Raw genomic sequence first — 27,651 nt, 5'->3', positions numbered from 1 at the left:
AATAACTCATAATAGTTACAGATTTTAAAATCATGTTAATTAGTTTGTGACAATTTTTCTCTAAGAAGTTTCTAATCAGTGATCCACCACTGACTGAATTATTGTCATGTAGCCTTTAAAATGCATCAAACCCAAATATTTCCATCAAAACAATTTAACATAAAAATCCTTTATTGTAAATGGAAGGGATTATTTACTCAAAATAAAAATTAGTTTTAGAAAAAGAACACACATTCTGATCCATTTGAATTTTATATTTCTTCTTCTATATTGGAAACACAAAAACAATTTACAGTTTCAAACAGTTACTATTTTTAATATAAATTTACATCTTAAAAAACAAGATGGACGAATCAAACATTATAGAATAACCGATACAATCAAGACATCCTTTTGGTTTAGTGAGAATCCAGACTGCAACAGACTGTCAGACAGATATTAATGTTTACATGGTTTACAGTTTACAGCTGCATAAAGATTTATGCAAATGTACTTTAACAAATCTGAATAATCCACAGGACTATTCAGGTATGCAGCCTTATTCATAGTTTAAGTTGTTGCTGGATTAGACAATAAATAATTCTGACCATTTATTAGACAAATGAAAAATAACTCAACGCTCTTTTATGGTCTACTAACACAACTGTATTTTTTATCTTGCCATAGATAGAGCAGCTTCTCACCACAGTAAATTTCAACAAATTCATGGGATAATCAATACAAAGTAAAAGGAATGCGAGAACTGCCTGAATGCATCACTTCATGTGAAACAGAGGCACACATTAATTTTTTGTTATCTGAAGTGAACACACAAAGGAGACACTGTGGTGCCTAGCAGTGTATTTTGATCACACAGCAAATTGTTAATCATAAAGAAACACAACCTATGCTACGCTACTATATTAGGACATTATGTGTGTATTAGTTCCTGACTAGAAAGCCCAAACCAAATCCATAGAAGAGTCCTTCTGGGGCAGACAGTCTGTTTCTCCTGAAATATAACATGCTTCTTTTGAATATATAACTGCATCTAGCTAAGTGAAGCTGAATATAAAATGTCTTTTACAGCCTTATTGTGAATAATATACACTATTAAAATGGAAACAAACTTCAGGAGATGTAGTCTCAAAGGACAAGTATATTAAACAGGGAAGAATAATTTGTGCTTATAAAGTGAATTTGCCAAGAGGTGTCTAATGAGCCTAGAAGTGGGGTTTGCAGTATCTGGCAACAAGTGACTGTATAGTTTTAATGCACGTCACAACTTCCAACTGGAACTGGAAAGCATGGCTTTTTGCGGAAAATCATTCCAAATTTGTAACAACCTAATGATATCCTAATCCTGGCAGTGAACGTTTTCCTAACACATGGGAACAATTGCACATTCCCAGCTAAAGCAGCAACACCCCTTTTACTTCAGTTAAATTTTCAGAGGAGCCAAGCAATGTCATTTCCTTCCAGAAGAATAATCAAAACTTCTGCAGAAGTAAGGCAGCATCATACACTGATCTTACCCCAGGGTACAGCTTAGTTGTATAGTGATGCTGAGGTGCTATCCCAGCAAAAAGTATCCATGCTGGCAAAAGCTTGCGTTTGTGCATACACAGGCAGAGGCTGAGACAAAGCAGCAGAGATAGAGATGAGATAGTGCAGTTCAGTACAACCAGGATTTCATGTCTCATTTCCAGTCCTTTGATGCAGTGCAGAGACAGTAGTTCAGGTCCTAACCAAAGGCAGAACTGACTTTCCTGTCCTAGTCACCATGGCACTGTTCTTTGGAGGAAGCTCAGCACGTTACCAAATAGGAATTTAACTTACATGATTTCTCTCTCTCCTCTCCCCCCCCAATATAATTTGGAATATTCAACAGGGGGAGTTTCTTTCCATCTTGTTTAGGTCATGGAATGAATTTATGATTTTCATAGCAACAAAAATCGTTTTTCCTTCAGAAGATTCCCTTTGATTCAATGGGGTTCAAACAAACCAGGCTATCATAGGAAGATTAGCTCTTGGTTCAGTATTGCTGTATTATCAATAATACAGAAGTCAGCAACCATTAACTGTGTGTTTGACTCCTCATGAGAACCCCAAGTTGTGCTAAATCCCTGCAGGCGAATCGGGATGCTGCAGTCTGTGGAAATTTGGTTTGCAGACAATTACAAAATCTGGTGGGTAAGAGATCACAGCTTCACATCTAATGCTCTGCCTAGCTGCTGTGACATGTGTTTCAGTTGTATCTCACTTCCCATACTTTCTGCAACTGTATATAATTTAACATAATTGTGTACGAGCTCTCCCTTTGCATTCAACAGCTATCTAGGTTTGGGTCCAGCAGAGACGTGAACTGCTCTGCTGTTCAAGATGAGTGTCTCCTTCAGTTACAAGGAGAATATTTCAGCTTGGACATGTCTATAGGTCTAAGGCCATTTATTCTGTAGCATAAAAATCGTGTCCTTTTAAAAATATTTTTACTTTTGTTTTTCATAAATGCAGCTAAAAGCAAAAGGAAAATATATTTATATAGACCATTCATAGAGAAAAAAAAATTAGTCTTAGGGTACCAAATAGACACCAAAAATAACAGTAAACTTGCCATAAATCCACTATAAACTATCTTTAGCATCAGCTTAGGTTAAATATTTAAATTTTGAGTTTTCAGTTTAGAATTTTTTTCTTTTTATGTGGATAACTGTTCAGCACTGTAGAGAAACTGATTTTGATCTTGAAAGCAGAATATGTGTATTTGTGACTATGACAATGGGAAAGGTTGAACCAAAATAAAAGAGGCCGAAAGAATAAAAAACCCCATCAAATTAAGTGTACAGCCTTTATTGGTTAAAATTTCTAACTTTAGGTTAATATTTTTTGAATACAAGATAAACAGTCCTAATGAATTATTTTAAAAGTTTATTTCTTTTCATGCCATTTTAGGTGACCAGTTTTTGGGAGCACTGGCGATGTTTAATCTCATATCTTAAGCAGAAAATTTATGCATGCAACTGATAAACTGCCCTAATGAACCAAAAATCTGGTTTACTTTCACTCTTCCTGTGTAAACCTTCTACTTATAGGCTTTCGTAAGACTTTTTTTTAACCAACTTTTATTTTTTGAATAAACTAACAGCAACTCGCTCTTTCCTGCTCTCTTTCATTGAATCATAGGTGAATTTTCCTTTGCCTGGTAGGGCCAATGCCAACTCTTTCAGCTGAAGCACCACAAAATGCAGATTGAAATGATGCTGAAAACTGCATTGTGTACTGCTACCTTGTATAAATGGGGGGAAAGCAACTCATAATTGCAATAGAAAATAAGCTATATTTCCAAACTAATATTGATTGCAATTTTTCAGCGTTAATTGTCTTATTCTTTTTATATCAGATTAATTTTAACTTTTAGTACAATCTTATTTTTGAAGGTTAAGAATGCATTGACTGTTGGGAAATTACGATAGGAAAAGTTCGTAACTGGATTAAAAATGCATAAATTTACACACATCTATGTAAATTTAAAAACTGCGACTATTCTGTTAGCATTAAATGTCAGTGCTTCCTATAAGCATGAGTTTATCTTCATATATCGTTGTCCTCTAATTTTTTTTACATTTGCCACTAACCTTTAGTATATGCCAAAAATGGATCTATTTTTTTCTTAATATAGCGAGAGAGCTGGTGAATATAAATCAATTTCAAAGAAGCTTTTCAAAAGGTACTTATCACTTTCAGTTGCCAAAGTTTAAACTTTTATTGTTCAGCTGTTTCAGCTCCTCAGTATTTATTTTATATAGTTCTACTTTTTTAGTTTATTATGTAAAACCAGATCAGCTCATAAATGTCTGGAATGTTCAGGAAAATATTCTATAAAATGAGAGGTCTCAGATGTTGTAGACATTGCCAGAACTTTCATGTATTTGGATTGAATGAAAAATTACAATGTCGGGAAAAAAACTGCTCAGTTTTCATATAATTTTAAAATAACTACCGCTGCCCAAAACAACTTTCCCATAATTTATGAAGAACTCTACAGCAGTGGGAGTCTCTGAGTCCAGACCTCAAACCAATCAACCATTCTGTCCCTGCTCTGTCAGTCAAAAGGCACAATGCAATAAAAGGTGTTTGCATGGCACCTGTTGTGTTAACTGAGACCTTGCACTTCTCTGTCTCTTCATACCACTGCTAGGAAGCTAGGAAGGAGCCTTCAGCCCTCAGCCCTGGATTGCAAAAGGGCTGCAGATGGAGCTGAGGGCAAGATCCACAAGTGGCAATAGAAATCTTGGAGTGCCAAGGCATGCCTGGCCCCAGGGGTGGCCAGGAGGCAAAAGGAAGGGCCAGTGTGAGGAAGGGTTTCACAGTGGTCAGCACTGGTGGCTACAAGAAAGAGGAATTGTCTAAATTCAGCCCTTGGTTCCCCACCTGAGCAGAATATTCAGCTGGAACAGAACCTCCTACTCCAGAACCTGGTTATCCACTTTGCACCTTTAGATAAAGGTTCACTTTAACCCCTTGCCACAGAGGAAGGAAATAATCTCTTCAAAGGGTTGGAGGGCATTTAATTTAGTGAAAGCCCCCATGACAAAATGCTCAAAAATACTTTGCTTGCTGTATAATAAAGCTACTAACAAAAATACAGAGGAGGTGCTGACACCCTGTTGCTGTTTTCCAGGGCAGTGGATCGTCCCTTGCCTCAGCTGCTCTGACAACAGGACCTGTGACTGGAGAGAAATAACGTGGCAGCCCCATGGCTGCCAGTACTCGGTGCTCGCCAAGCCTGAGCTCCAGCGATGTATGGAGGGCAGAAAGGTATGTAACAGATTTGACATTTTTATTGATTTTTATTTACCTGGGTATTTAGTCTCCTGAAGCTTTAGAAACACTGTTACGATTGATGTGTAAGAAAAATCCTTTTATTATAAATGGAAAAAGATTCAGATGGAAAATCCACAGGGACAAAAAGAACCACTATCCATAATTTAGCTTCATATGCAGACACAGTTGTCTGCTGCCATTTCGCATAGGTCACACCAGTGGAGTTTCAAGATCTACGGTGTATGTGGTTTACCAGTTAGACCTGCAGTGAGTACGTAAGAACTGTAAATGGAGGATGGATGCGCATTGTTGTCACAGTTTCTCTCACACCTGACATGCAACTTGGGTTTCTTCTGCTGCATACCTAATGCATGGCGTTGCTTGTGCACACTAATCTTACCAAGTCTTCTTGCACATTCTTTTCTTGTAGTGAAGCTTCTAAGGTGATTGCTTGGAAATACAAGGTCTTCTTAATAAGCATGCTATGACTGTAAAACTGTTGAGAGAGAGCTCTGATCTGAGGCTCAGGTACCTTACTGAGGATACAAGTATCCAGAAAGTAAGTAATTAATTGTTCTAAAAATTTTTATAGTGTATTGCCTAGGTAAGAAAATAGTAACTAAAAGCAGAATTTTGATAAAATCAGAGACCATTTCTATATAGGCAAATACAAAAATAATAGTCTTTTGATTATCATTTCCTCTTTCTGTTCTGCTGATTTCTTGTCCTGCACAAAATCCTTCATTGCCATTTGGCTTTATTTTTGCCTGCGGTTTTCTCCATTACTATAGAGCTGTGGGTTTCTCCTCACATATTTTTATTTAAAAAAATCATTTATATGACAAAGAAGAAGCTTGATTTGCTCCTCATGTACAAAACAAGCACTTCTGGACTGACCACAGCAAAAAATATAGAAGAATGTCGTAGTTTTGCTTTGGTCTTTAATTTCCATAGACATCAGGCTGCTGCAAAAAGCAAACATGCTTTGGTCAGACAGTTGATGGATATCAGAGGAACAGTATGCCACTGTGGAAGTGGATTGCCAGGGTATTGCTGGGAGGATTATGCTGACATTCCCACCTCCTCATTCTGATCACTCACATTCCCCAGTGTCAAAAACAGGACTGTGTTAAGGGTCCATTAAAACCAAGTGTACGAATTGAATGTTTGTGAGCTTGATTTCCTAATTCAAATCCCACTATGTTCTGACTCTCTGAAGTCACTGATCTGTTCTAGTGCCAGATGAGAGCCAGATCCTATGTGGTCTACATTAACACCATGCAAGAAAAATCTCTGTAAAACTAATTGCACTTGTTTCCCATTCTGCACCTTCCGCAAAAGTCTTCTGTCATTGCCTGATAACCTTCACTGCTCTGTAGAAATCTGCTGAACCACTCCTGTTCCTTTTACACAGATATCTATGTAACTGGTTTATTCTTTTAAAGTCATAACTTAACACACGTTCCCCTTTCAGTATGTTTCTCCTATATCTTCCACTCTGATGTTATTTTTGTCATCACTTTGCAGTGGTTTTAACTTTTTGTGGCATTTTGCAATAGCATTTTTCTTCTTTCACTAAATAAATGTAGACCATGGACAACTCCCTCATGTCAGTAAAACTTAAGAGCTCAGACTTTCTTCATAGCTAAGTCAGATGAATAAAAATAGTCCTCTGCTTGGGTGATGAGGTCCTGATTCTGCCTGTGATTAACACAAACTTTATACAGTCTAAGCAATGTAGTAGGAAAAGTGGGTTTTTTTCATGTGCTCACTGAAAGAGATTTTTGCTTGTCGGTTGTATTATATGCTATTATATATGTTTAAGCAACCTGAATCTTTTATAAGGGAGTATTAAGTAACCAGCAAGATATAATTCTTATGAACAAATACATTTTTACTACACAAGAGATTTTGATAGCCATATATATATATTTATATTTCCTAATTTGTGATATTTGTTTCAAACCATTATATATCTTGTCTTTAAGCTTTACAGAGATCACTAACTTCTCAAACTAACAACATCACAGTTTCCATAATAAAATAAGCAGAAAGTTTCAATGCTGGAAATATAAGAAGACTGAAAAAAAAACCCCAACAAAAAAAAAATCCAAAACAAGAGTGCAGAACAAGGGCAAAAATCATCAACCCAAATGAGGGCATTGAGATGATCTGGAATGCTGTTAGATTTGTATTGTCATTTGCTGAAGTTAGCTAACAACAGAACTCCCTTGTGTGATGACTTCTCAAAACGGGCTCAACTAACCTGTGTGCCTCTGTATTCTGGGATTTTTTCGTATGCCACCACACTTTGAATACTCAGCTTGTGTAAATGTCCTCTCTGGAGTTCAAATTCCTTTACAAAAGAAGTCATGTATCATGATCTACATCTGAATTCTTGCTCAAAGTTTATTCTGAACTAAGGCAATAAAACCTCCATACACCTCACATAGCTAACAATCCTTTCTCAGGAAAGCAGAGACATGTATGTCTGTAGCGTATGACATCATACCTTTCATCAAAACACTAACATCCCTCTATGACTGAATTTCACTTCTGAATACCTTCATAAAAAACTCAGTCATGCAAGGTTTCACCAGGAGCCACAGGTAAAGCAAGTAGCAACATTTGTATTTCACTAGGCTGAAGTCTCTGGTTTTTGTCCTGGAAAAAATATAATTTGGTTTCAGGATTCTGATCTGCTGGCTTTATTTCTTATAATTAAAAGCATTATGATAAGACATCATAAACAATATAAATGTACATGACTATGTCTTTTCGTTTAAATAGGAGGTGTTAATCTCTATGCCACTATGAATTCCAAGTATGATTAACTGCAGGCTGTTTTCTTATGCTTCCCTATTAGCTTTATGTGAAAAAAAAAAAAAAAAGGCGCTTTATATGGGAAAAAAAAAAGAGAGAAAGAAAAAAAGCCTACTTGTCTTGCTACTTTTAATGAATGTGAAGGGAAGCATGCAACGATTTAACCACTGCTGTGCTATGTCCCTGATCTGGATGTGCTTCAGCAACTGATGAAAGATGTAAAGTGAATACTCATTTTGGCTGAAATGCAGCACATCCAAGATCAACTGTATCTTTAACTTCTATTATTCTGTTTTCCTCGTGTTTCATAGAACAGTAAAATGCAGTATTCAGATAAGTCTCTTGCTCATTAATTTCTTTTATCCGTTTGTCAATGTTTCTGAAATATGTTTATGGTCACCCAAACAGAGCACTTCTTGCCTATCTGCATCATAAATAATCCTCAAAAACACTTTCTGATTTGTTTTCTAACTCCAGACTGCTTTCATGTCTTATATTAAAATTGATTTGTTTTTCAGAGCTCATCTCTAAAGTTATCATCTCCTTTCTCTGTAACAAATTCATTTTCCCTGGCTATGACTTCCAATTGATTTCACATCATCATTAACTGTTATTTTAGTTTGTGTGCATATAAAACTGTGTTTGAGCTAAGCTGTTTCTGTGTGTTGTGCTTTAACCCGGCAGGCAGCTAAATACCACACAGCCACAGCCGTTTGCTCACTCCCCCGCAGTGGGACAGGGGAGAGAATGACAGAAAAAGTAAAACTCACAGGTTGAGAAAAAGACAGTTTAATAGAACAGAAAAGGAAGGGAAAATAATAATAATGATAAAAGAATACACAAAACAAGTGATGCACAGTGCAGTTGCTCACCACCCACAGACTGATGCGCAGCCAGTCCCCGAGCAGCGGGACAGCACCCCCAGCCCACTCCCCCCAGTTCTGTTGCTCAGCCTGATGCCATGTGGTATGGAATGTCCCTTTGGCCCGTTTGGGTCAGCTGTCCTGGCTGTGTCCGTCCCCTCCCCCAGCTTCTTGTGCACCCCCAGCCTCCTCGCTGGCAGGGAGAAGCTGGAAAGTCCTTGGCTTAGTGCAAGCACTGCTCAGCAGCACATAAAACATCAGTGTGTTACCAACATTATTCTCATCCTAAATCCAAAACACAGCACTGTACCAGCTACTAGGAAGAAAATTAACTCTATCCCAGCTGAAACCAGAACGCTGTTTTGTAAAAACATAAGACCACCTGTAGTGAAACAATAACATTCAGATTGGTGGAGGTATGAGAAAGGATATACATCCACAAAAACGGTTTATGAGGCCTTATTTTGCTTTATGATGTGTTAGCAAGACTAGTCAGTCATGTGTTTGTATTTCAGACACAGTAAACAGGAGAATTCTGAAGTGTTGAGGCTAAGGTGATTTTAGCTGTGTAGATTTTCATTCAGTCCACTTTTAGTGGACTTTTTTCTCCGCTTTAAACTCTTAACTAAGGGTAACAAGATGCAGCAGGCTCTGTTGTTCTTAAGGAACTCTACATCTATGTCAAAACTGAATCAAAGAAATCAGCAATCATAATAAAAATATCCTATCTGTATTGCTAACAATAATCAACAAAATCCTCTGTAATTAATGAGCTTTTGCTGTAAGATTTATACAATTCCATGAAGACATGGTGCTTTGATTTTTGTACAAGAACTTTAAAAAAAGGATGAAGAAAAAGGAGTTCTAACAGGCCATTATTTAACCAATTAGCAGCATGTAGAAAGCTGGCCTCAATAGCAGGGGAGAATATGTATTTTGTGTATCATTAAGAAATACTACTCAGAGTTTAGTGTTATAATAAAGTACCATTGAGTCATGTGTAATTAAGGACAGGAAATATGAAAAGGCAATATTTGTTGAAGTACTTAAAATTCAGCTGTTAAAACAGGAAATTTAACTTCTAATTTCTTAATAGTATTTTAGAGTTAAGTAGTGTTTTGGACTTACAGGTGTTTAAATTTCCTAAGTGTGGTTAATTTATAATGATAGGTTTGGTTAAGAAGTGAATTCCACTATGCTTACACAATCTTTTAAAGTCTTTAAGCTGTAATGGAATTTTTCACACAAAACTTTTGCAACAGAAGACACTGCAAACATGTCTATGTGAAAGTGTTGTTCTTTGTCTGATAAAATTATAACCTTACATATGTCTGATCCTTTAGTCATCCTGCAGACAAATGCCCCATTGACCTGAACAGTACATGACTAAGCCTTGCACCAGACTGTAAGGAAAATGAGATATGGCGTAATCTGCACACCTGAGCCATCATTTTTGCTCATTGTTGTCATAGAGCTAAATACAGAATCGTCCCTAGAGCCCTTGGTTCAAATCTTATTAAAAACCATATGGCACACACAACTACAGTAAGTTCACGCAAGTCTACAGAAATAAATGTGGCCATAGCAACCACACATTCAATTACGTTGAATGACTATTCTAATTCATCAAAGCGCTTGGGTTAGTTGAATGACATATAAGTTTTTTTCCTGGGTTAAACACTAATTATTTTAGCCTTTGAATCTTCTAAGCATTTGCTGAAAATGAAGCTGGCTTATGAAAGGTGGACTCAAAGATTCTTTCTGATCGCCTGCATACCAAAACAAAATGTGCTTGGCCAGGTCTGCACAAGGGCAGTTTGAAAAGCAGGTGAGATTACCTACAAGTGTCCTCTTCTTCCACCTTGCTTTTTTTTAGGAAAAAGAAAAACTTGTTTATTTTTCCAGGATTTAGACGTCTTACAGCACATTTGAACCAATAGTTAGAAGTGGGATGCAGACAAGTTCTTAATGAATGGATGCTCTATGTGTGCAGATTTGCTGGTGATGTGCTAGGCATCCACCAGGCTGGGATGCACTGGATTAGTAGGAATGCACAGCTCTCTTTACATCTGAGATCTCTCCTGGACTTAGGGGAGAACGTTCCCTTCAAAATCCCAGCACACACAAGTCTCCAGAGTGTGACTGCTGATACCCTACTGTAACAACTGCAAACAGACTTCAGAGCTCTGCATCAGAGCTAGAGAGCAGGGGTTATAGGTTTCACATACTGCAGTTCTAGTTTTATAAACATATCTGGATTTTAACAGAATTGCCTGATTTCAGTGATACAGTCTTGGTATGGCTCATACCTATGTGAACAGACTTCTTGACTAAAAGCAGTTATGGTTGCTATAATTGACTGACATCTTTGAGGATGACCTACACTTTTGATCTGGCTTTCTATACAACCACAAGTCCACTTTGGCTCATTTCTCTGTTCCCCACTTACATCAAGTCTTGACGATTCTCTTAGCAGACCTGTTTCTGAGTGTACGGGTTTATTTCCAGAGTGAAACAACCTGTATTCCTCAACAGTGTGATGTTGCCATCTGTCTCATTTTTGACTCATCCTTGCCCATCCACACTTTCTCCTAGGAATAAGTAGATGTCCCCAGATGGACACCCAGACACTCAATAGCATTATCTGTCTGATCTATTTCCCAGCCTTCTGCTTTACCTCCTCCTAACAAGCCCACTTAAGAGTAAAATTGGAGGTGTTCTAAGACTTAGAACATACTCCTTCAGAGACGGGCTGTGTGCAGTCTCATGAGTCTTGTGATCGTATTTAAGTATGTCTGAGCCCTAACAGTTACAGTTTACAACCAGTTATACTGACAGCTCTAAAGGACTCTGCTTTGACTCCTGTCACCCTCTTCATGTTTTCAGAACAACAGGACAACAATAGCACTATTCTAAAGGCCCACCTGATGTTTTCATATGGTGCCCAGCATCACAGCATTTACAGACTAGAATTGCCACTTTAAGATGTGTTCGTACCTATCTTGTCTCTCCTGGTACTGGTTTTCCATGACTGCATATAGTGCCCTCCCATCTGCAGACCTGGCCATTGAGAACCCCCAGGGCAGACTTGAAAACTGATTCATGGATCCCCTGCTGGTGTGGGTGTGTAGCTGCAGAAATGTTGAAGTTCTACAATGCCTAAAGTATCTAATGGTGTAAAGTTGGTATGTGTGTGTGGAATGTTTTGCTCTAATTTGGACATAGCAAAAAAATGGGAAAGGGACTGATGAGTTGATCTCCATCTATGATGCTCTGCAATGTTTGAGACTTTGGAAATATCTAGAATGACACTTCACACTTAAATTGCTAGAGAATGCAGTGTTGGCAAGTTAAGACATCTGTGCATCACTTTCATTGGCCTTGGCCATGGTTCTTCTCTCCCTCTTTTCCATGAAAGATGTAGTTCTGCTATTTGGAGTCACTGGCAGATGAGAATAGACCAAATACAGTTAGAAGGAGAAAATATCTATCAGAATCCTAGTCACAGTAGAATGAAGAGCGAGATAAAAATGCTACATCTGCCAAATCAGTGTAATTAATAGCTGAATATGCTCCTTTGCAGTTAGAAATCCCCATGTGTAATGATGACAAAATGATATCACGTTATTAGAAGATAAATAATCTAGCATGTTCTACCAACAGCTTTATGTGTGTAAACCGGTAAAGCCTGTTTGTTACTCTGCTAATAATGCTTTGTGTTTTTACAGAAAACAATGTGTTCTTTGTAACCCACATTCCAAGCTCATAACCTTGCCTGCTAGTATCTGAGAACTGGTTTTTAAATAGATATAAATTTAGATACTACAGTAACGAATTTATGAATTGGAGATTTAAAGAGATAGGGATACAGGCAGACTGGTGAGATCGACAGATTTCACAAGTTAAAAGAATTGTTGTTTAAAACCTCAAGTTAACTTACTTTAGAATTAGAGTATATTCTAAGCATGGAATGTCTTCCTAATTGTAAATGTTGCATGTTTGTGTCTGTCATAGAGGGAAAGAGAGAATTTCCAACCCGTCCTTCCAAGGATCCAAGCATCCTTGACTTTGTGAGTCATGTTATACTTGGTTTAAAGAAGTTTCTTCTGACACAATGTGAAAAGAGTTGGAAATCCCCTTGCATGTGAGAGAAGTGTTTGTGCGTTACAAGCATGAAAGCAGCTGTTCAAGAATTTACTCTATAAAGCAGCTTTGAGAGGTCCAGGACAGGAGGCAAAAGAGCCTCTATGTGCTCAGTGCTTGTTTTAATTTTTTTTTTACCATACATAATCTATAAAGGGTTTCTCTGCAGCTCACCGTGAGTGAGGCATGGGAAGGTCAAGTCATTGTCATGCTCATTCTTGGCCCTGCCACCAGATCAGGGTATGTTCACCTGAAACTGCTTGTGTTCTGTGGGAACCATCACTGGTACACTGTTGTGCCTTATTTTTAACCAAAATAGTTTCATAGTAGGAACTGGAATTAGTTCCTAAAACTCTGACATTCCTGAAGGGAATAGATAAATAGACATGTATTAGATGAGAGGAGTCCAAGATGCTTTCACCACATAAAATTTCTAAAAGAAGCTTTGGAAATGTACTCTTCAACGTGTAATCTTGTGCAGTCTGAATTTAATTCGCATAACCAAATATTCAAGTTGGAAGTGGTAAAGCATCAAACCACATCAAATTAAAACACCGAACAACAAGAACCTGCCTTACAGGGTGCCAACTACCCTGAGCACCAGAGAAGGTAGGAGAAGCACACGGCTGAGCAGGGAACAGGACTGTTTACTGTGTTACAACTCTAAGGGGATTCTGGCTCTCAGTTTTACATTTGTGTAAAATCCTCTATGTGGATTTCTGGCTGAGGTGACTGTGGTAATAAATGATTACACACAGAGTATCATTGACATACCACAGTGAACCTGGGTTCTTCTCCCCTTTGGACTCTTGTCATTACTTACATATTGTCTTCAGCAGGAAGAAATGCTAGTCCTAGCCAGTAAAAATAGGGCAATTACATTAAAAACCCCTACATGTTAAGGTCTGTCATCTCCCCACACAGAGATGTTTGATTTGTCAGGGGATTCAAAAGAAGTAGGAGCAAGCCCAAATTTGACTTCTTCATTTATTTCCAAGTTCAGAGCAGCCCAGTGAAGACTGCTATACTAGCAGTACTTCTGTCATCTTGACAGCACTTCTAACTCCCTTCAGGCCATGATGTTTCCTGGTGGTCACATCACACATGCCAAGTCTACCCTAATCTATTCAGATTGTCTTCACCAAAAAAAACCCCAAAAAACAACCAAACCCAAAAAACAACCAAAAAAACCCCAAACCAAACCTTTTTCCCCCCTCTGAAATTGCAGAAAGACTCTATCTCTACAATAATGCAGCAGCTGCATGCATTTATTTGTGTGTGTTTATGTGTGTATGTTACTTTGGTGTAAATTCTAATGAATCACATTTATGGAAGACAGCCATTATTCAAGATGTGCTGTGTAGGAACAAACCACATGAAAAAATGGAGAATGAAAGCAGGAAGCTGCAAGTAATCGCAAGAGGCTCTGTACTAGCAACTGGAAGTAAATATAAACTTAAGCAAAAACACAGGGCTAACTTTAGCCCTGCTTTAGCCATCTGTAACCTGTACTTTTCATCTTTGAAGCACGTAATATAGCTTTTTGTTAATCAGATCACACAGATTTTGCTAAAGGAGGCTGTTAGTATTGAAATGTCAGGGCTGGAGAACTGGCAGCTCACAGACGCATTTCTTGAACATTATGAGAAGGGGTTTAAAAGCTTCCAGACTAGCTGTATTCTTTTCTTAGATTTTGGATTTTGGAGTGTACAGCTTCTAAGTCATATCTTTTTTTCAATCCAAAGATTCTTTTTATAGGTGACTCAACTAACAGAGGGATGATGTACTATCTAATAGAAAGAGTGAATAAGACACTTCAGGAATGGCAAAAGACTCATGATGTTAAATGTTATCATAATATCAATGAGGGGAAAACATTTATCAGTTACTCCTACTACCCCCAGTTTTGGATGAATGCAAACCAGAGACCGACTTTTGAAAAAGCACTAGAACAACTGCTGCAGAGGTACCGTACAAACTCTATTGCTGGCTTGTTTGTATGCTCATTCTATTCGCAAATGTGTTTAACATATTTTACGATTAAAGTCAGTAAACAAACATAACGCGTGCAGACCATATTTTGTGACTGAAAAAAAGTAGAAAATTACATCAGGCCTCTGATCAGAATGCCAGATACAGTTCACTGAAATGCAATGCAATGTAGTTGAAATGTTTGCCATCTGTTTTAAAGCAACATGTGTTGGTTTTCTTTTCTGGGTTTCAGATCACGTCCCCTGGAGAACACAGACCAGACTGTATTAATTGTAGGTGGCGTTCAGTGGCTTAATTCCAATCACCTGCAAATTATCCAAAAGGTGTTGAACAGGTAGTGTTATGTACTTGGTGTTATTACAAGTCTTGATATGATATATTATGAGAAACATCAAAAAAATTTAAATACAAACATTTCATTTGTTTTCTCATGGGTGTGCACTGAAGTGGCTTTGAAAAAATAAAAATGCAGTGTCTTTTGATGTGTCTGTTCAGTAAAATCCTCTTTTTTTTTTTTTTTTTTTTAACAAACAGGGAAAATCTGTCAAATATCCTGGTAATTATTAAATCCATAGGGATGGGCTTTCACCTCCCAGTGGATGGAATACATTCTCTATCACAGGTAAGCTTCAGTACATTTAGAGTGCATCTTCATGGAAGACTTGTCATTTCAGCAACAATTTTGCTGTCTGGTCAAAATATGTTACCTCTGCTGAGCAAGCTTTGAGTGGATCAAAGAAAGATTCGTGTTTGTGTTTGCTCATACTGCTTACTAATATGGATTCAAACCAATTTGCCTTATTTAATGGATTCCACTGCAATCAGAATGCCATTTGAGATGCTGTGCTCAGTCAGCTGTCCCAAGAACCAGAAGAAGCTCCCATATTAGTCCTGCTGCCAAAGTTGAGAAATCGAGCGGGGGATAGGCAGATTGCTCCTCACACCATGTCAAGCGAAGTCCCTCCCCAGGCTCCCTCCATGGTTACTGCTGGATCGGATTCACTCACCTGGCTGCATTACATGGCTCACCATACATCTATCTTAACCAGCCTATGAAGCCAGAACTTTACAGAGCAGCTGGAATGTGCCGGTGAATCTAGCCTGGTTTGGGTATGTCAATTGGATGTTACAGTCAGTTTAAATAGTATCCAAGACTCTCAGAGCAACAGATGGGCTCATTTCAATGTGCTGTCTAACTCATTCGATTCCATATTTTTATTTACAATTGGATGGTGGTTCCTTATTGAACAGGTTAAAAAATGCACCGATGAGACCGGGCTGGGAAGCACCAGAGGGCAGAACAGAGTAGATGATGCCTACCAGCACTGCATGTAATGCTCCAGCTACTCACAGGTGTTGAAAGGAGAAAATTATGAGCTTTCATAGTTTACATCCAGCACTTCTATCACACTGGGGACCAACGTTCATGTCTTTTTGCAACCATAACACACTGCTGTATTCAGTGTGCGACTTACTGCTACTCTCACCATTTTTTTTCTGTGGAGACTGCCCTGTCAGATTTTGCCCATTCCTTCTGTCTACGTTAGCACTATATCTGCCTTGTCTCTACCGAATGTCTTCTTATTTCCTTTACCTGGATGATCAAATTAGGCTACAGTAGGGAAACCATTGGCATCCACATGAAGAAACATTGTCATAGCTCCTGCCACATCTTTTAGTAGAACTCAGTCCTAGGAAGAAGCAGAACTTTGATCAAAGGTAGATGAGGCTTCCCAGGACTACCTTTTTCAGTTTCTCATCCAGTAAATATATAAAACTCTGGAAATCAACTACAGTGCATAACCAACATTCTTTTCCCTTTCAATATTGGAATTGTATGCCAAATTGCCCATGTGGTTTGGGTGCTCTGGACTTCTGAATTACCCCAGCTACTCTCAAAGCCTTTCTATCTGCAGAGTTAAACACACCACTTTGCCAAATTTATGGCTAACCTTTTTTCTATTCCTGGCCTTTCTGCAGCATCTTGAGAAATAATAACCTGTTCTTCAGCATGACCATTTCTAAGATGTCCGTGGCCCTATACTCCTTTTGAAGCTGAAAATTTCTTTACAGGAACAATTTCACCATTTGTTATAGACAACTTTATAATAGGGGTTTTTTTTATGAATTACACCACATATTAGCTAAGTACATATTAAAAAGTTACCCAATAATTATATTTTAAATAATATTGGAATTTTCCTATGAAGGAAGCTGCACAACTATGGAACAGTAATTATAATTTCTGCAAAAATCTATAACAGTCTTGGTGTAACAGCTATTTTCAAGAGTGAATTTATAGTAATTAATGCCTGGAGTATAACCTAACTGCTTTATTCAAAATGCAGTTTTGCTATGCATTTCCATGGCAGAATACAATAACCTTTAAACACTCTTTCTGACAAGGCATTGTGATATTTTGTCTGAAATGCAGGCAGAAGTGCAAAACTTGTGGAATGAAAACTTGATTATTCTGGATACAGCAAAAAATTTTGGCTATGAAGTTGTTGACACCTTTGTCATCACCATGGGACGTTACAAAGAATTCCTGCAAGGAAAATGTGGCTGCCATTTCCACGAGGTAATAATTTAAACTTATATCATTCCCAGGTATTTAAGAGAGATTTTAATTGTCAGGTGCTTAGAAACAAAAAGGTATGCAATAAGGTTTGTATCCGTGACTCAAAGTTAGGTCTGAATAAATCCTGCAGAGATAGCAGTTTGTGTGGTGGCACTTGTCCCTCAGTGCTCAGAGTGCAGTGCCATTGAGGATGGGCTGAACTGCTGTCGTGGTGATTCCTTGAAATAAAAACAAGCGTGCCCATCTGCAAAGGTAACCTGTATAAAAGGATGTTGCAAAGTTTCCAGGTTCTTACATTATTTGCTATGCATTATATATCCTTAGTGCTTCTGCATGGCGTCAGCTTACCTTTCTGCCATACCCCAGCCTCACAGGTTTTTTTCTGAACCCTTCCTAACTGAGCAGCTCAGCAGACCCGTCAAACCACAGGTACACTTAACATAGAGCTTAAATTTGGAAGAGCACTCTTACTGCTGTGTATCTGTTTTCATATGTCTGAGAAGAGTTAACTGGGATAGTTACAGTGACCGACTATACAGACAGAAGAGTAAGTCACTTGTTCTCCCGCACACCCATAGTTCTGCTTTCTTTTTTGTTTGAAATGTACAGAAAATCTGTCTTCTGTTTTATAACTACTATGCTAGTGAAACAGGGAAATGGTAAAATATATGAGTAAGGCAATTGAGAACATATTCTTCTGTTCATTTGAAGTTCTGGCAAAGACTCTTCACAGTCTATTACGAATGACAGGAGTCCATGGATTAAATAAAAAATGAATAAGGAAACACATTATATCTAGGCACAAAATCAGACCAGAGGCTGCCAAACCAGTGAAAGTAAAGAATTTGGAAAACAAGATATTTAAAGTTTTTCTGGTTTCCTTTAAGACGTATTTTGAGTATGTGGCATGTCTTTATATAACGAGTCCTCTTTTCCGTCAGCAAAGGAGGGATCTGTTTTAGTTTTGGAATTCATGTACCTTATGGTACAAGAATATTATGGCTGAACATGAGCCAGCAGGGTGCCCAGGTGGCCAAGGCGGCCAACAGCATCCGGGCTTATGTCAGAAACAGTGTGGCCAGCAGGACCAGGGAGGTGATCACCCCCCTGTACTGGGCACCGGTGATGCCGCACCTCAAACCCTGTGTTCAGCTCTGGGCCCCTCACTGCAAGAGGGAGCAGAGGGGCTGGAGCGTGTCCAGAGATGGGCAACGGGGCTGGGGAAGGGTCTGGAGCACAAGTCTTGTGAGGAGCAGCTGAGGGAACTGGGGGTGTTTAGCCCGGAGTGGAGGAGACTCAGGGGGACCTTATCACTCCCTACAGCTGCCTGACAGGAGGCTGCAGGCAGGTGGGGGTCGGTCTCTTCTCCCAGGTAACAAGCAACAGGACAAGAGGAAATGGCCTCAAGTTGTGCCAGGGGAGGTTTAGATTGAATATTGGGAAATACTTCTTCACCAAAGGGTTGTCAAGCACTGAAACAGGCTGCCCAGGGAAGTGGTTGAGTCACCTTTCCTGGAGGTATGTAAAAGGTGCGTAGATGTGGTATTTAGAGACACGGTTTTGTCTGGATTTGGCAGTGCTGTGTTAATAGTTGGACTTGATGATCTTAAAGGCCTTTTCAAACCTAAATCATTTTATGACTCTATGTTTCTGTATAACAAATGAAGAAGTGCAACTCTGGTTTAGGACACGTGACCCTGAATTAAAACTGAAAGTGTAATTTTTGAGTAGCCAAGTAGGCAGGTATGTTCTGCCATAAGGCTGTTGACAGTAATTTTGCATATGATAGTTGTAGAACTGTCACCAAGGCCACCAGAATATTCCTGTAGCTTCCAACCAAGTCCTTCCTCATACCCATGACACCAACTTGTTAGTACAAAAGACCAGTTTCCAGGTTCCTGTTATGAGTGGTCAGCCTGCTGACAATCCTAATGCATCATTCATTGCCCTAAAGAAAAAACACGTGTATCATATTACTCCCTTTGGATACCAGAAAAAGATTTGAGGAATAAAGAAGGCTCATATCTTTCCAGGTGCTTAGATCCTGATTCCCAAGAAAAAATATTTCTTCATTGAAAACTGCAATCAGGCATGCAGACATCATCAGTAACCCCATGCCTCAGTTTGTTGCTGGATATGACAGAGAAACCTTCTGGTACCTCTATAGATTAGTCATGTTTAGCACAGTAAGACGTTGCCTGTGATGCTACAAGGATCTTCATTCTTATGGACTGAATCTGGGTTGTCTGTCTAACAAAAGACTAGGAAACTACCACAATTTATTCCATGAAAATCTGTTTAGGACCATAAAACTTGAACTGTCATATCTTTCAGGAATATTGCATTTCCCCTGAGTGATCAAAAGAGAGATGACAGGTGCAAATTCTTTCATAGAATGAAATATAGAATAAGAGGAAATTATTACTGAAAAGTTAAAACTGGAAGGCAAAAAGATGCAGTGAAATATGTCTGTGTGAAACCAAGAGGTAATGGATTTATGCCGTTTACAGTCGGGGGGGGCTTTAAGCCAGTAAGAGGCTACTAGTTGGAAGAAAACTCTGGAGTTTGGTTACTGACCAGAGCAATGACACGAGTAATTTGATGTGTCATTTAGAACTGACACAGAACTCCATTAAGTTAATTGTACTGAGACTATAACAGAACTTTTTTTTTTTTTTATTAGAGCTTTCAAATGTGCATAAATATTTTAAAAGACCATCACCCACAGAAGTGAGATGCTAGCATTTTTCCAGCATGAGTTTAGGAATTTGTTTTCAGTCAAAACAAATTACTTGAAATAAGAGAGACTACCAAATGTTTTCTGAATCTCTCCAGAAAAGGATAAACCCCCTTTGCTCATTTTGACAAGTCATGCCTATTTTTCTGTAAATCTCATTCCTGGCCAAGCCTGTTCCCAGGACCTGGACATGTGCAGGGTTAGCACGGAAGCTCCGCAGAGTTTCGCAGGTACAAAGGTGGGCTGTGATACCAGGAATGAAATGGAAGCACTAATTTTTGCTGTGAAGAAATGTCAGGATAGCTATATTTTCCTTAAAGATCCGAAAAAAGCAAGGATCTAAAAATAATGTTTCCTTCATCAGACACCCACAGTATACACTGGGAAACAAAATATGGTGTGGCTAATTAAACCTAGGAGTAGTTTAAACTAAACAAACTGAAATTCAGTGGTGATGATAGTAAAATTCAAGCACAGGCTCCTGAGTGTCCTTGCGGTGTCTGCTGGCCAAGGACTAGCATAGCAAGCCTAACTAGTTTCTTGTAGCCAGTGGTTTATATTTAATTCTCTCAGCCACAGCAGTCACCTTTACTTAAAGCAGAATAAAAACAATTAATAACTATAAGGCTTTGATTTTTCTTTTAAATACCACAGACAGAGATATAATATTGGAGACAGTCTACCAGAAAACAAATGGGCTCCCAAAAGAGAGTGGGGAGACAATCAGCTGCCACTGGTTGGGACTTTGCTCCAGCATAAGGCTCACTGGGACTGAGCACTGGTTTGGGAGCATTGTTAGACCCATCTGACCTCATGTGCTATACGTCAACCTCACAGCTGGTTTCCACCTCAGGATCCTGAGCAGATCATATGTTTTCAGCCCACTACCATGGTGTCTGTCCTGCTTTGGGACCAAACACAGCAGGCATGGTTAGTGGACCAACCTTTTCACCTGCTCTGCGCACGGTACATGGGAGAGGCACAAACACAGCTCAGTCCAAATGGAGCCGTAAAATAGGGAGTAAGTCACAGAGCAGGTATTTATGTAATGGATAAATAATCCCATGGAGCAAACGCCTCCCTCCATTTTTACTCAGATGGCTATACTGACCCTTTTTTATCTAGAACCCAGATGCTGGTGTCTTCGTGGGTCATTGCTGATACTCACCATTTCCACAGAGCTTTTGAGTGAAATGGAGAGCTTCAAAGTGAAATGTTTCAGGTGCTTTGTATAAAACCGGGTGAAAAACAGAAGGGTGTGACTAGTCATCAGCATTTTTCATCCGCGTCTCCATCATTTTGTATGAGCTCATGTGCAGATTTGGCCTTCCTTCTCTGCTGGAGGAATCTCAACAGAGAGTATGTATTTCTGGGGAGGATCAGGGGAGAATTTGGCTCACAGAGCTGTTGTTAATGAGATTTGAGAGGTCATTTTGTCTGAAAAGAGGCATAAATGTGCCCAGCAGAATCCATCAGCCACCAAAAAAACAGACTTCATCCTTGAGGAAAGCAAAAAGAAAGTCCTTGAATGCTTTTGATACCTCGTTAGTTTTAACAGTTTTGTCATCAGTTTATTTCTGCATCGGGGCAAATGGCGTTACATCAGGTGCTGAAGCAGTTTGCACTAGGAAAATGGCATCTTGCCTCCTAGGACGGAGCCAAGAACACTGTGTAAAACCCCAGTGCTTTTCATGTTTTATGAAGCCAGATGAGATAGATTAAATCTACTGCTTTGTACTTTCACTTTCTTTCTCTTAAAAAATGACATGCCTAAACTCCCAAAAGGCAGCACCCCTCTGTAAATGCCACCTGAGCTAAAGCACAGCAGGCTGTCTGTTCTGTGCAGTCAGAAAACAAGAACTGAAATGCACTCAGCAGTTGTCATTTAGTTCTCTACTAGCTGGCCAAACACAAAGTTATCTATCTCCCCTGATTGTCCTGAAAAATTTATTGAGTTCCCACCAATTCACTTCAGAGGGCCTCGAGTCATCCTGATAGCACAGAAATCTGCAGCACTGCAGACCCTGCAATCTTCCCTCAGATTGCCAAGGAATCTGGACTCACAAAGCAATTATATCAATTTGGGACAAAAAATTTTACATAACTCTGGCACTTTCTGCCCAAACATACTTCTAGTTCTATGTACATATGCAAACCTGATTTTTTACTTACCTCATTCTTCACAAATGCTTATGGAGAAGTGGACTGGCCAGCAGTTATAAAGATCTTTATGGAACCTATTTTTTTATAGCAATGAAATCACGGTCACAATGTAAAAACTAACAACCCTGGAATTTTGGTGTCTTAATCAGTGGCTGGCTGCTGGGTGAACATTAGATTGCATTCCTGGGAGATTATGCCTAACAGGAATGCAGTTTGGGTGATTGGTTCAAGGTGGCATCGTTTTGAAATAGTTGTAAGATCTAAGGCACTAATTTAGAAAAATGAATCTGCAGTAATTGCATAAAAACAAATAACAGCTCTTGGCTTAGCTGTATCAAATTGATCACAGGATATATTAATTTTCTACATGGATAATTCCTAGTCTTTTTTTAGCTCAGACAGCTCCCTCATAGCCTCTCTGCCCAGTCTTTCAAGTGTTTGAACATGTTATTTTTTCACTCACATTTAATTTTCTGATTAGTTTCATTTATTATGAGCTTCACTATATATAAGCATTGTTTCTGATTTTCAGCAACAATAAAAGTACATTATATTTTTAAAAAGCTAATATGCTTCCTTCTAAATATATGCATTAATAAATGAACTCATCTTTTTCAAGTGTCTGCTGTGGTTGATATAGCAGGAAAATTAGTGGGCATCAGAGCTATCAAGTCAGCATATATTTACTCTTTTAAAAATAAATTAACCACTTGGACTCTTTCTTGCTTTCTTTGAATTTGCCAATGCCTGGGTCAGGGTCCTCTGTCCTGTATCTGTGCCAGGTTCTGAAGTTTTGTCTCTCTTGAAGTTGCTTCATTTTTCCTCAGTGACTGTGTGTTCACTGAGATGAGACCTTCAGCATCCCACAGACCACCGCCCCCCTCCAGTTATTAGGCTTCCATTAGTCCCACGGCATTTGTTTATTCCATACAAATTGAACGTGATAATTCCAGAACCTTATACATACCTGGGGGCCAAGGAGGAGCATTCTTCTGCGCTAAGTTACTGAACTACACTGTGATTACGTCAGAGTGATGCCCCAGGGAGGGGGATGTGAAATCGCACCATAACTCCCTGCTTGGAGCCGCGTGACAGAGGGGTGCTTTCATCTCAATATGGAGCTGGGCCACGTTTGCATCGAGACCTGAGGGTGAGACATTCTTACAGCTGAGACACAGCATATGTTCATCAAGTGCTTGGGATCAGAGCAGGATTTAAACCTTCCTGCAAGTCAGGGCTGTCCTGAGTTTATTTTTCTCCATGGTAAATACACAGAAGAGCTGTTAAGTATGAATTCTGTTGTTCAGAAAAACTGTCCTTAATGAAGAGAACAGAGTCTAATATACAAAAGCCCTACAGAATCAGCTGAATATAATGGGCCTATACATTTAGATTTCAAGGCTTAAGTGAATAAGATCTTGCACTTTGTTTAGTATGTAACATAACAAGTTGGCTCACTGAAGTACTGTTTGTGAGCAACTTGCTATTCAAGGTAAGAGTATCAGGACCTGCTCGGTGGAAAACTCAGCATTTCTCTACACACAGCTGTGTGTCTTTCTAGGTGGAGGCAGAAAGCGCTCACATATGTCCCTTCTTTTGCAGGTGGTGAAATCCAATCCCTCTGAAAAAAGTCCACACATAACAATGACGTTATCAAGGCACTACACGCTGGAGAAATATTTCCGTAGTCAAAGCAAGCCATCACAACTGCAGGACTATGCAGCAAATTCTCAGTCCCCGTATCATGTCCGAGGTCCAATAAATCAAGTTTATTCTGAAATCCTTCTCAGCAGGCTCTGTGCAAGTAAGAGGGAGCTTGTCAGCACATAGCCTCTCTTGGATATAGTGCCTATAGGATATAGGATATAGGACTAGAGGTGTGCCACTACCTGAGTGGCAGTTGAAGGACCATGGTGGATTTATGACGTTTCCTTGATTGGCTGCACACACACCAACAGAATTTGGGACTTGTGGCAGTTTTCCTAAAACTTTGTGAAATCAAGATATGCCCTGGCAACTCTGTGGTGTCAAAGTGGAAGATGGAAGGTTGCAAAGCAGAGAAGAGGGGAAGTTACTTGAACTGTTGCCAAAGGCTAGAACAGCTGTAGCTCAAGCAACTGTGTATTAATGATAGTAAAGAGAGATATATACACTAGAACGCTTTGGAATGGACTGTTTTAGCTCTTCAGCATTATCTAATTTTCTATTTATAGAGACACTGTAATATTTGAATGTATTTAGAAACTGGCTACATTCCATCTTAAAGAGTTTTATTTTATGTCGATGGGTTCCCCTTCAATATCAAACAAATTCTGTTTAGACACTTGGTCTGTACAATTTGAAAATGTCTATTAGCATTTTGCTGATGATGCCAAGTTTTAAACTCTAGTTTTTAGTGAAAACACACCCCTTCTTTGTATCTTAGATGAAACAGATGTCTATTCTATTTTTTGTATGTTCTAAAGCTAATGTAGAGATAGATTGCTTAGACTTGAGACTGATTATAACTGTCTTGATGTAACATGTAAATATCGTGAATGTGTTAACATAACCTTATTTATGGCCCCAGTTTAGCAGAGTGGCCATATGCAGGAAGACTGCTTAGATATGTGCTTCAGTGTCTGCCTTGGCCTGTAAGCCAAGCAAGTATTGTCCCTGCATGGAAGTGCCATTTATTTTATGATTTTTTGTAAAATATTTGCCAATGTGTGAAGCCAGTGACACAAACAAAAGAAAACCCCCCTTTGCAAGCACACATCATAACATTGGGATCTGGTTTTTAATGTCATAAGCAGTGTGTGGTGTGATGGCAGCAGAATATACTGCCTGCGTCTCATGCTTAGCAGGGACAAGACCTTCTCTGAATGCCAGTTTCATGCTGTAGCCCAGCTACATCACTGATGTTTGCAGATGTACTCCAGGTGAAACTCCAGGGAGAGGCTTTACCACCACAGCGGGGAACTGTCGCTGATCCCCGGGCACAGCTGTGACAGCACACTCATTCACAGTTGTGGTACCCTGATGGGAAACCAAGCATGGTCCAGGCTTAGCAGCTGGGTGATGGGTAAGACTGTTCTCCCTACAGATTATCTAGTTAGGAATTTTTATTAATCCAGTCACGGAGCAGGCAATCCAGGCACCACTCTCTCCCACCATGCACCAGAAAAGGGAGTCAGAACCAGGTAAGTACCAGCCTAAAGAAGGATCCCACAAGCTCTGTGGCATGCTTCCCCCTTCACAATTTTACATATAATCCTCCACCAGCTTCTACTGCCTTTGGGAAAGGAAGCCGCAGGCAATGTCTGGGAATAAACAAATTATACCACAGAACTAATCAGCATCCTATTTGCCTTAGTAGTACACAGAGTGGCTGCCCTAATAGAATTAGGGCTAGAAATTCATGACATCACTTTTAGGTTTTGCCAGAGATCCTTAACTTCAACACAATAGTCTTTATTCCTAGCTAAAGTTTTGTCAATTCTTGCTCCTTCAGATGACATATGTAGAGATATGATGGGAAATTGTCATGCAGTATGGTGTTTGGCTTCTCTAGATGACAGAAGGATCCTCAAAAAGAGGATCTAGCATATCCAGTTTAGGAGACCTTCCACTATATTGGAAAAACTCCTAATTTAGACAATGATATTACATTTAGTGAGACATTGTTATTATCTCTGTTTCTGTATAATATGCTGCTGCTGTGCTTATAGTAAATGTCCCTGAATGTCCATGTAGGGTTTTCCCTGGTGTGGAACTTTACATGAAAGATGGGTCAGGAGCTGTGCATAAATACTGAAAATGTCAGCATCTGGGTTTGAGCTATATGATTATCTAAGGAATATAATTGTATGCAAATAATATAATATATAAAATTGGGTCTGGAACTCCAGGGCTGCACAACCTTAAAGCTGAAGGATTTAATATCATGTCATTAATATTAGTAGATGCATAACGGAGCCAGATGTCTTTGGTATTAAGATGATCAATGATGGGTGTATTGCAATTCTGCTTCTGTTAAGGCATTTTTTTTTTTGTAACTCATTTAAATCCACATACTCCTACTCTTACTGTTCTGTACACAAAAGTTTCTAAGGTATGAACTGGGTTATTATGTTTGGTTTTTTTTTTTAATCAAAGCCTATTGCTGAAGCATCAGCTATCATGATGAAAAGGAAAGAGATGACTTTGTTATATTGTAGCTGATATCAATGAATGTGCAATTCATCACTTCTGATTTCACCACAAAATGGTTTACATGTGCTGTACACCCAGATGTCTTAATGTTTTCCAAATCTTAATAATTTTCAAATGTATCAAGTAGAAATTCTCCTGTGTGTTTCTTAGTTTTTACATGTCTATGTACATATATCTGTCTGTACAGTCACCGGGAGAATTTCCAAATTGATCTTTATTTAAATGAGTTCTTTGAATAAGTTTCTTCAAACACTATATATGATCCGTGTAATCTTTGGAATAAACAAAGGGAATGCAGACTAAAACAGGTACCAAAGTACATTCTGCATTATTTAACTTTAAAATATACCTAGCATCTCTAGGTGTGTGAAAGGAGAGAGCTGAGATTTACATGGAACCATCACTTGCTTATACACATTAAAATTTATGGATTAAGACAATAAAAGAATTACCATGATTGAATTCCAGTGAGGGCACATTTTTTGCTGTCAATGGTTTAATCTAGAATTATCACATCTGCTGTGACATTTTGCCTGAATAAGCATTAAAGTGTTTCTACTATATTAAGACTGATTCTTAACGTAAGATTCCACCACCACCACCTTAGTCCCATTACTTACCATTAAAATAGCAGAAGACCTAATTATCAGGGTGAGTTCTGCCTTCTAATACAGACACAAATGGCCCTGGAACTGGTGGTAGGATTGAAATAAGCCGGCTGGGGAATAAGTACACTGACAAGTGGTGTTTCCTGCTCAACGCTCAGTGTCTGCCCAGCAGCACATGGAGTTTAGAGTGGAACCAGGCTATATTTTAAGCCACAGGTGGAGAGACTGGAACTATGCTGAAAAAAAGGTAAATACTCTGACATACAAAGTAGAAATCTCATCAATTGTTGCATCCCTTTAAACTGTACCTGAAGCAGCAGTATGATGTACCAGTGTCCAATGAGTTATAACTCCTTGTCTCTCATACAACTCCATAAATGTCGAGCGGTGATTTGGATTTGAGCCCTGCAGGGTAGATGGCCACCATGATCAAGTCCATCTCAATAAGTATCTTTGGAGTAACTGGCTGTAATAAAAAAGATTTCCCTATTTGTAGAGAAATGCCTTGACAGGTCAGCTCTATCGTCAAGGATGCTATATTTCAATTATAGCAAGGAGCTGAAGGAATAGACTATGAATACTATTTTTTAGACTTAGCATTCATTTGAAAACATTAATCTTTAGAATAATGTCTTTCACACTGTTAAATATAAGGCCTTTATTTTTCTCTTATGTGACATATTAAAGGGACATCGAAGTAAATTTATTTGCTTAGTGGGTGGGGTAGTGGGGAATCCAATTACC

At 38.9% G+C, this 27,651-nt stretch overlaps 1 protein-coding gene across 2 annotated transcripts in view; it reads left to right on the top strand.

The window, feature by feature from the left end:
- CPED1 (cadherin like and PC-esterase domain containing 1) overlaps positions 1–26,772 on the top strand; it is a 155,057-nt gene extending 128,285 nt beyond the window's left edge. For both annotated transcript variants that reach the window (XM_056341197.1, XM_056341198.1), the window contains exons 18-23: positions 4,661–4,797; positions 14,378–14,598; positions 14,857–14,958; positions 15,159–15,246; positions 17,059–17,205; positions 23,708–26,772. In XM_056341197.1, the coding sequence (XP_056197172.1) occupies positions 4,661–4,797; positions 14,378–14,598; positions 14,857–14,958; positions 15,159–15,246; positions 17,059–17,205; positions 23,708–23,935 (923 nt within the window). In that variant the 3' untranslated portion in view covers positions 23,936–26,772. The remainder of the gene's footprint in view (positions 1–4,660; positions 4,798–14,377; positions 14,599–14,856; positions 14,959–15,158; positions 15,247–17,058; positions 17,206–23,707) is intronic.
- The last annotated feature ends 879 nt before the right edge of the window (positions 26,773–27,651 follow it).

This window comes from Falco biarmicus, chromosome 5 (genome assembly GCF_023638135.1).
Source record: "Falco biarmicus isolate bFalBia1 chromosome 5, bFalBia1.pri, whole genome shotgun sequence".
Taxonomy (NCBI): Eukaryota; Metazoa; Chordata; class Aves; order Falconiformes; family Falconidae; genus Falco; species Falco biarmicus.
Note: the sequence above shows the minus strand (reverse complement) of the source record. Positions and strands in the feature narration are given on the sequence as shown.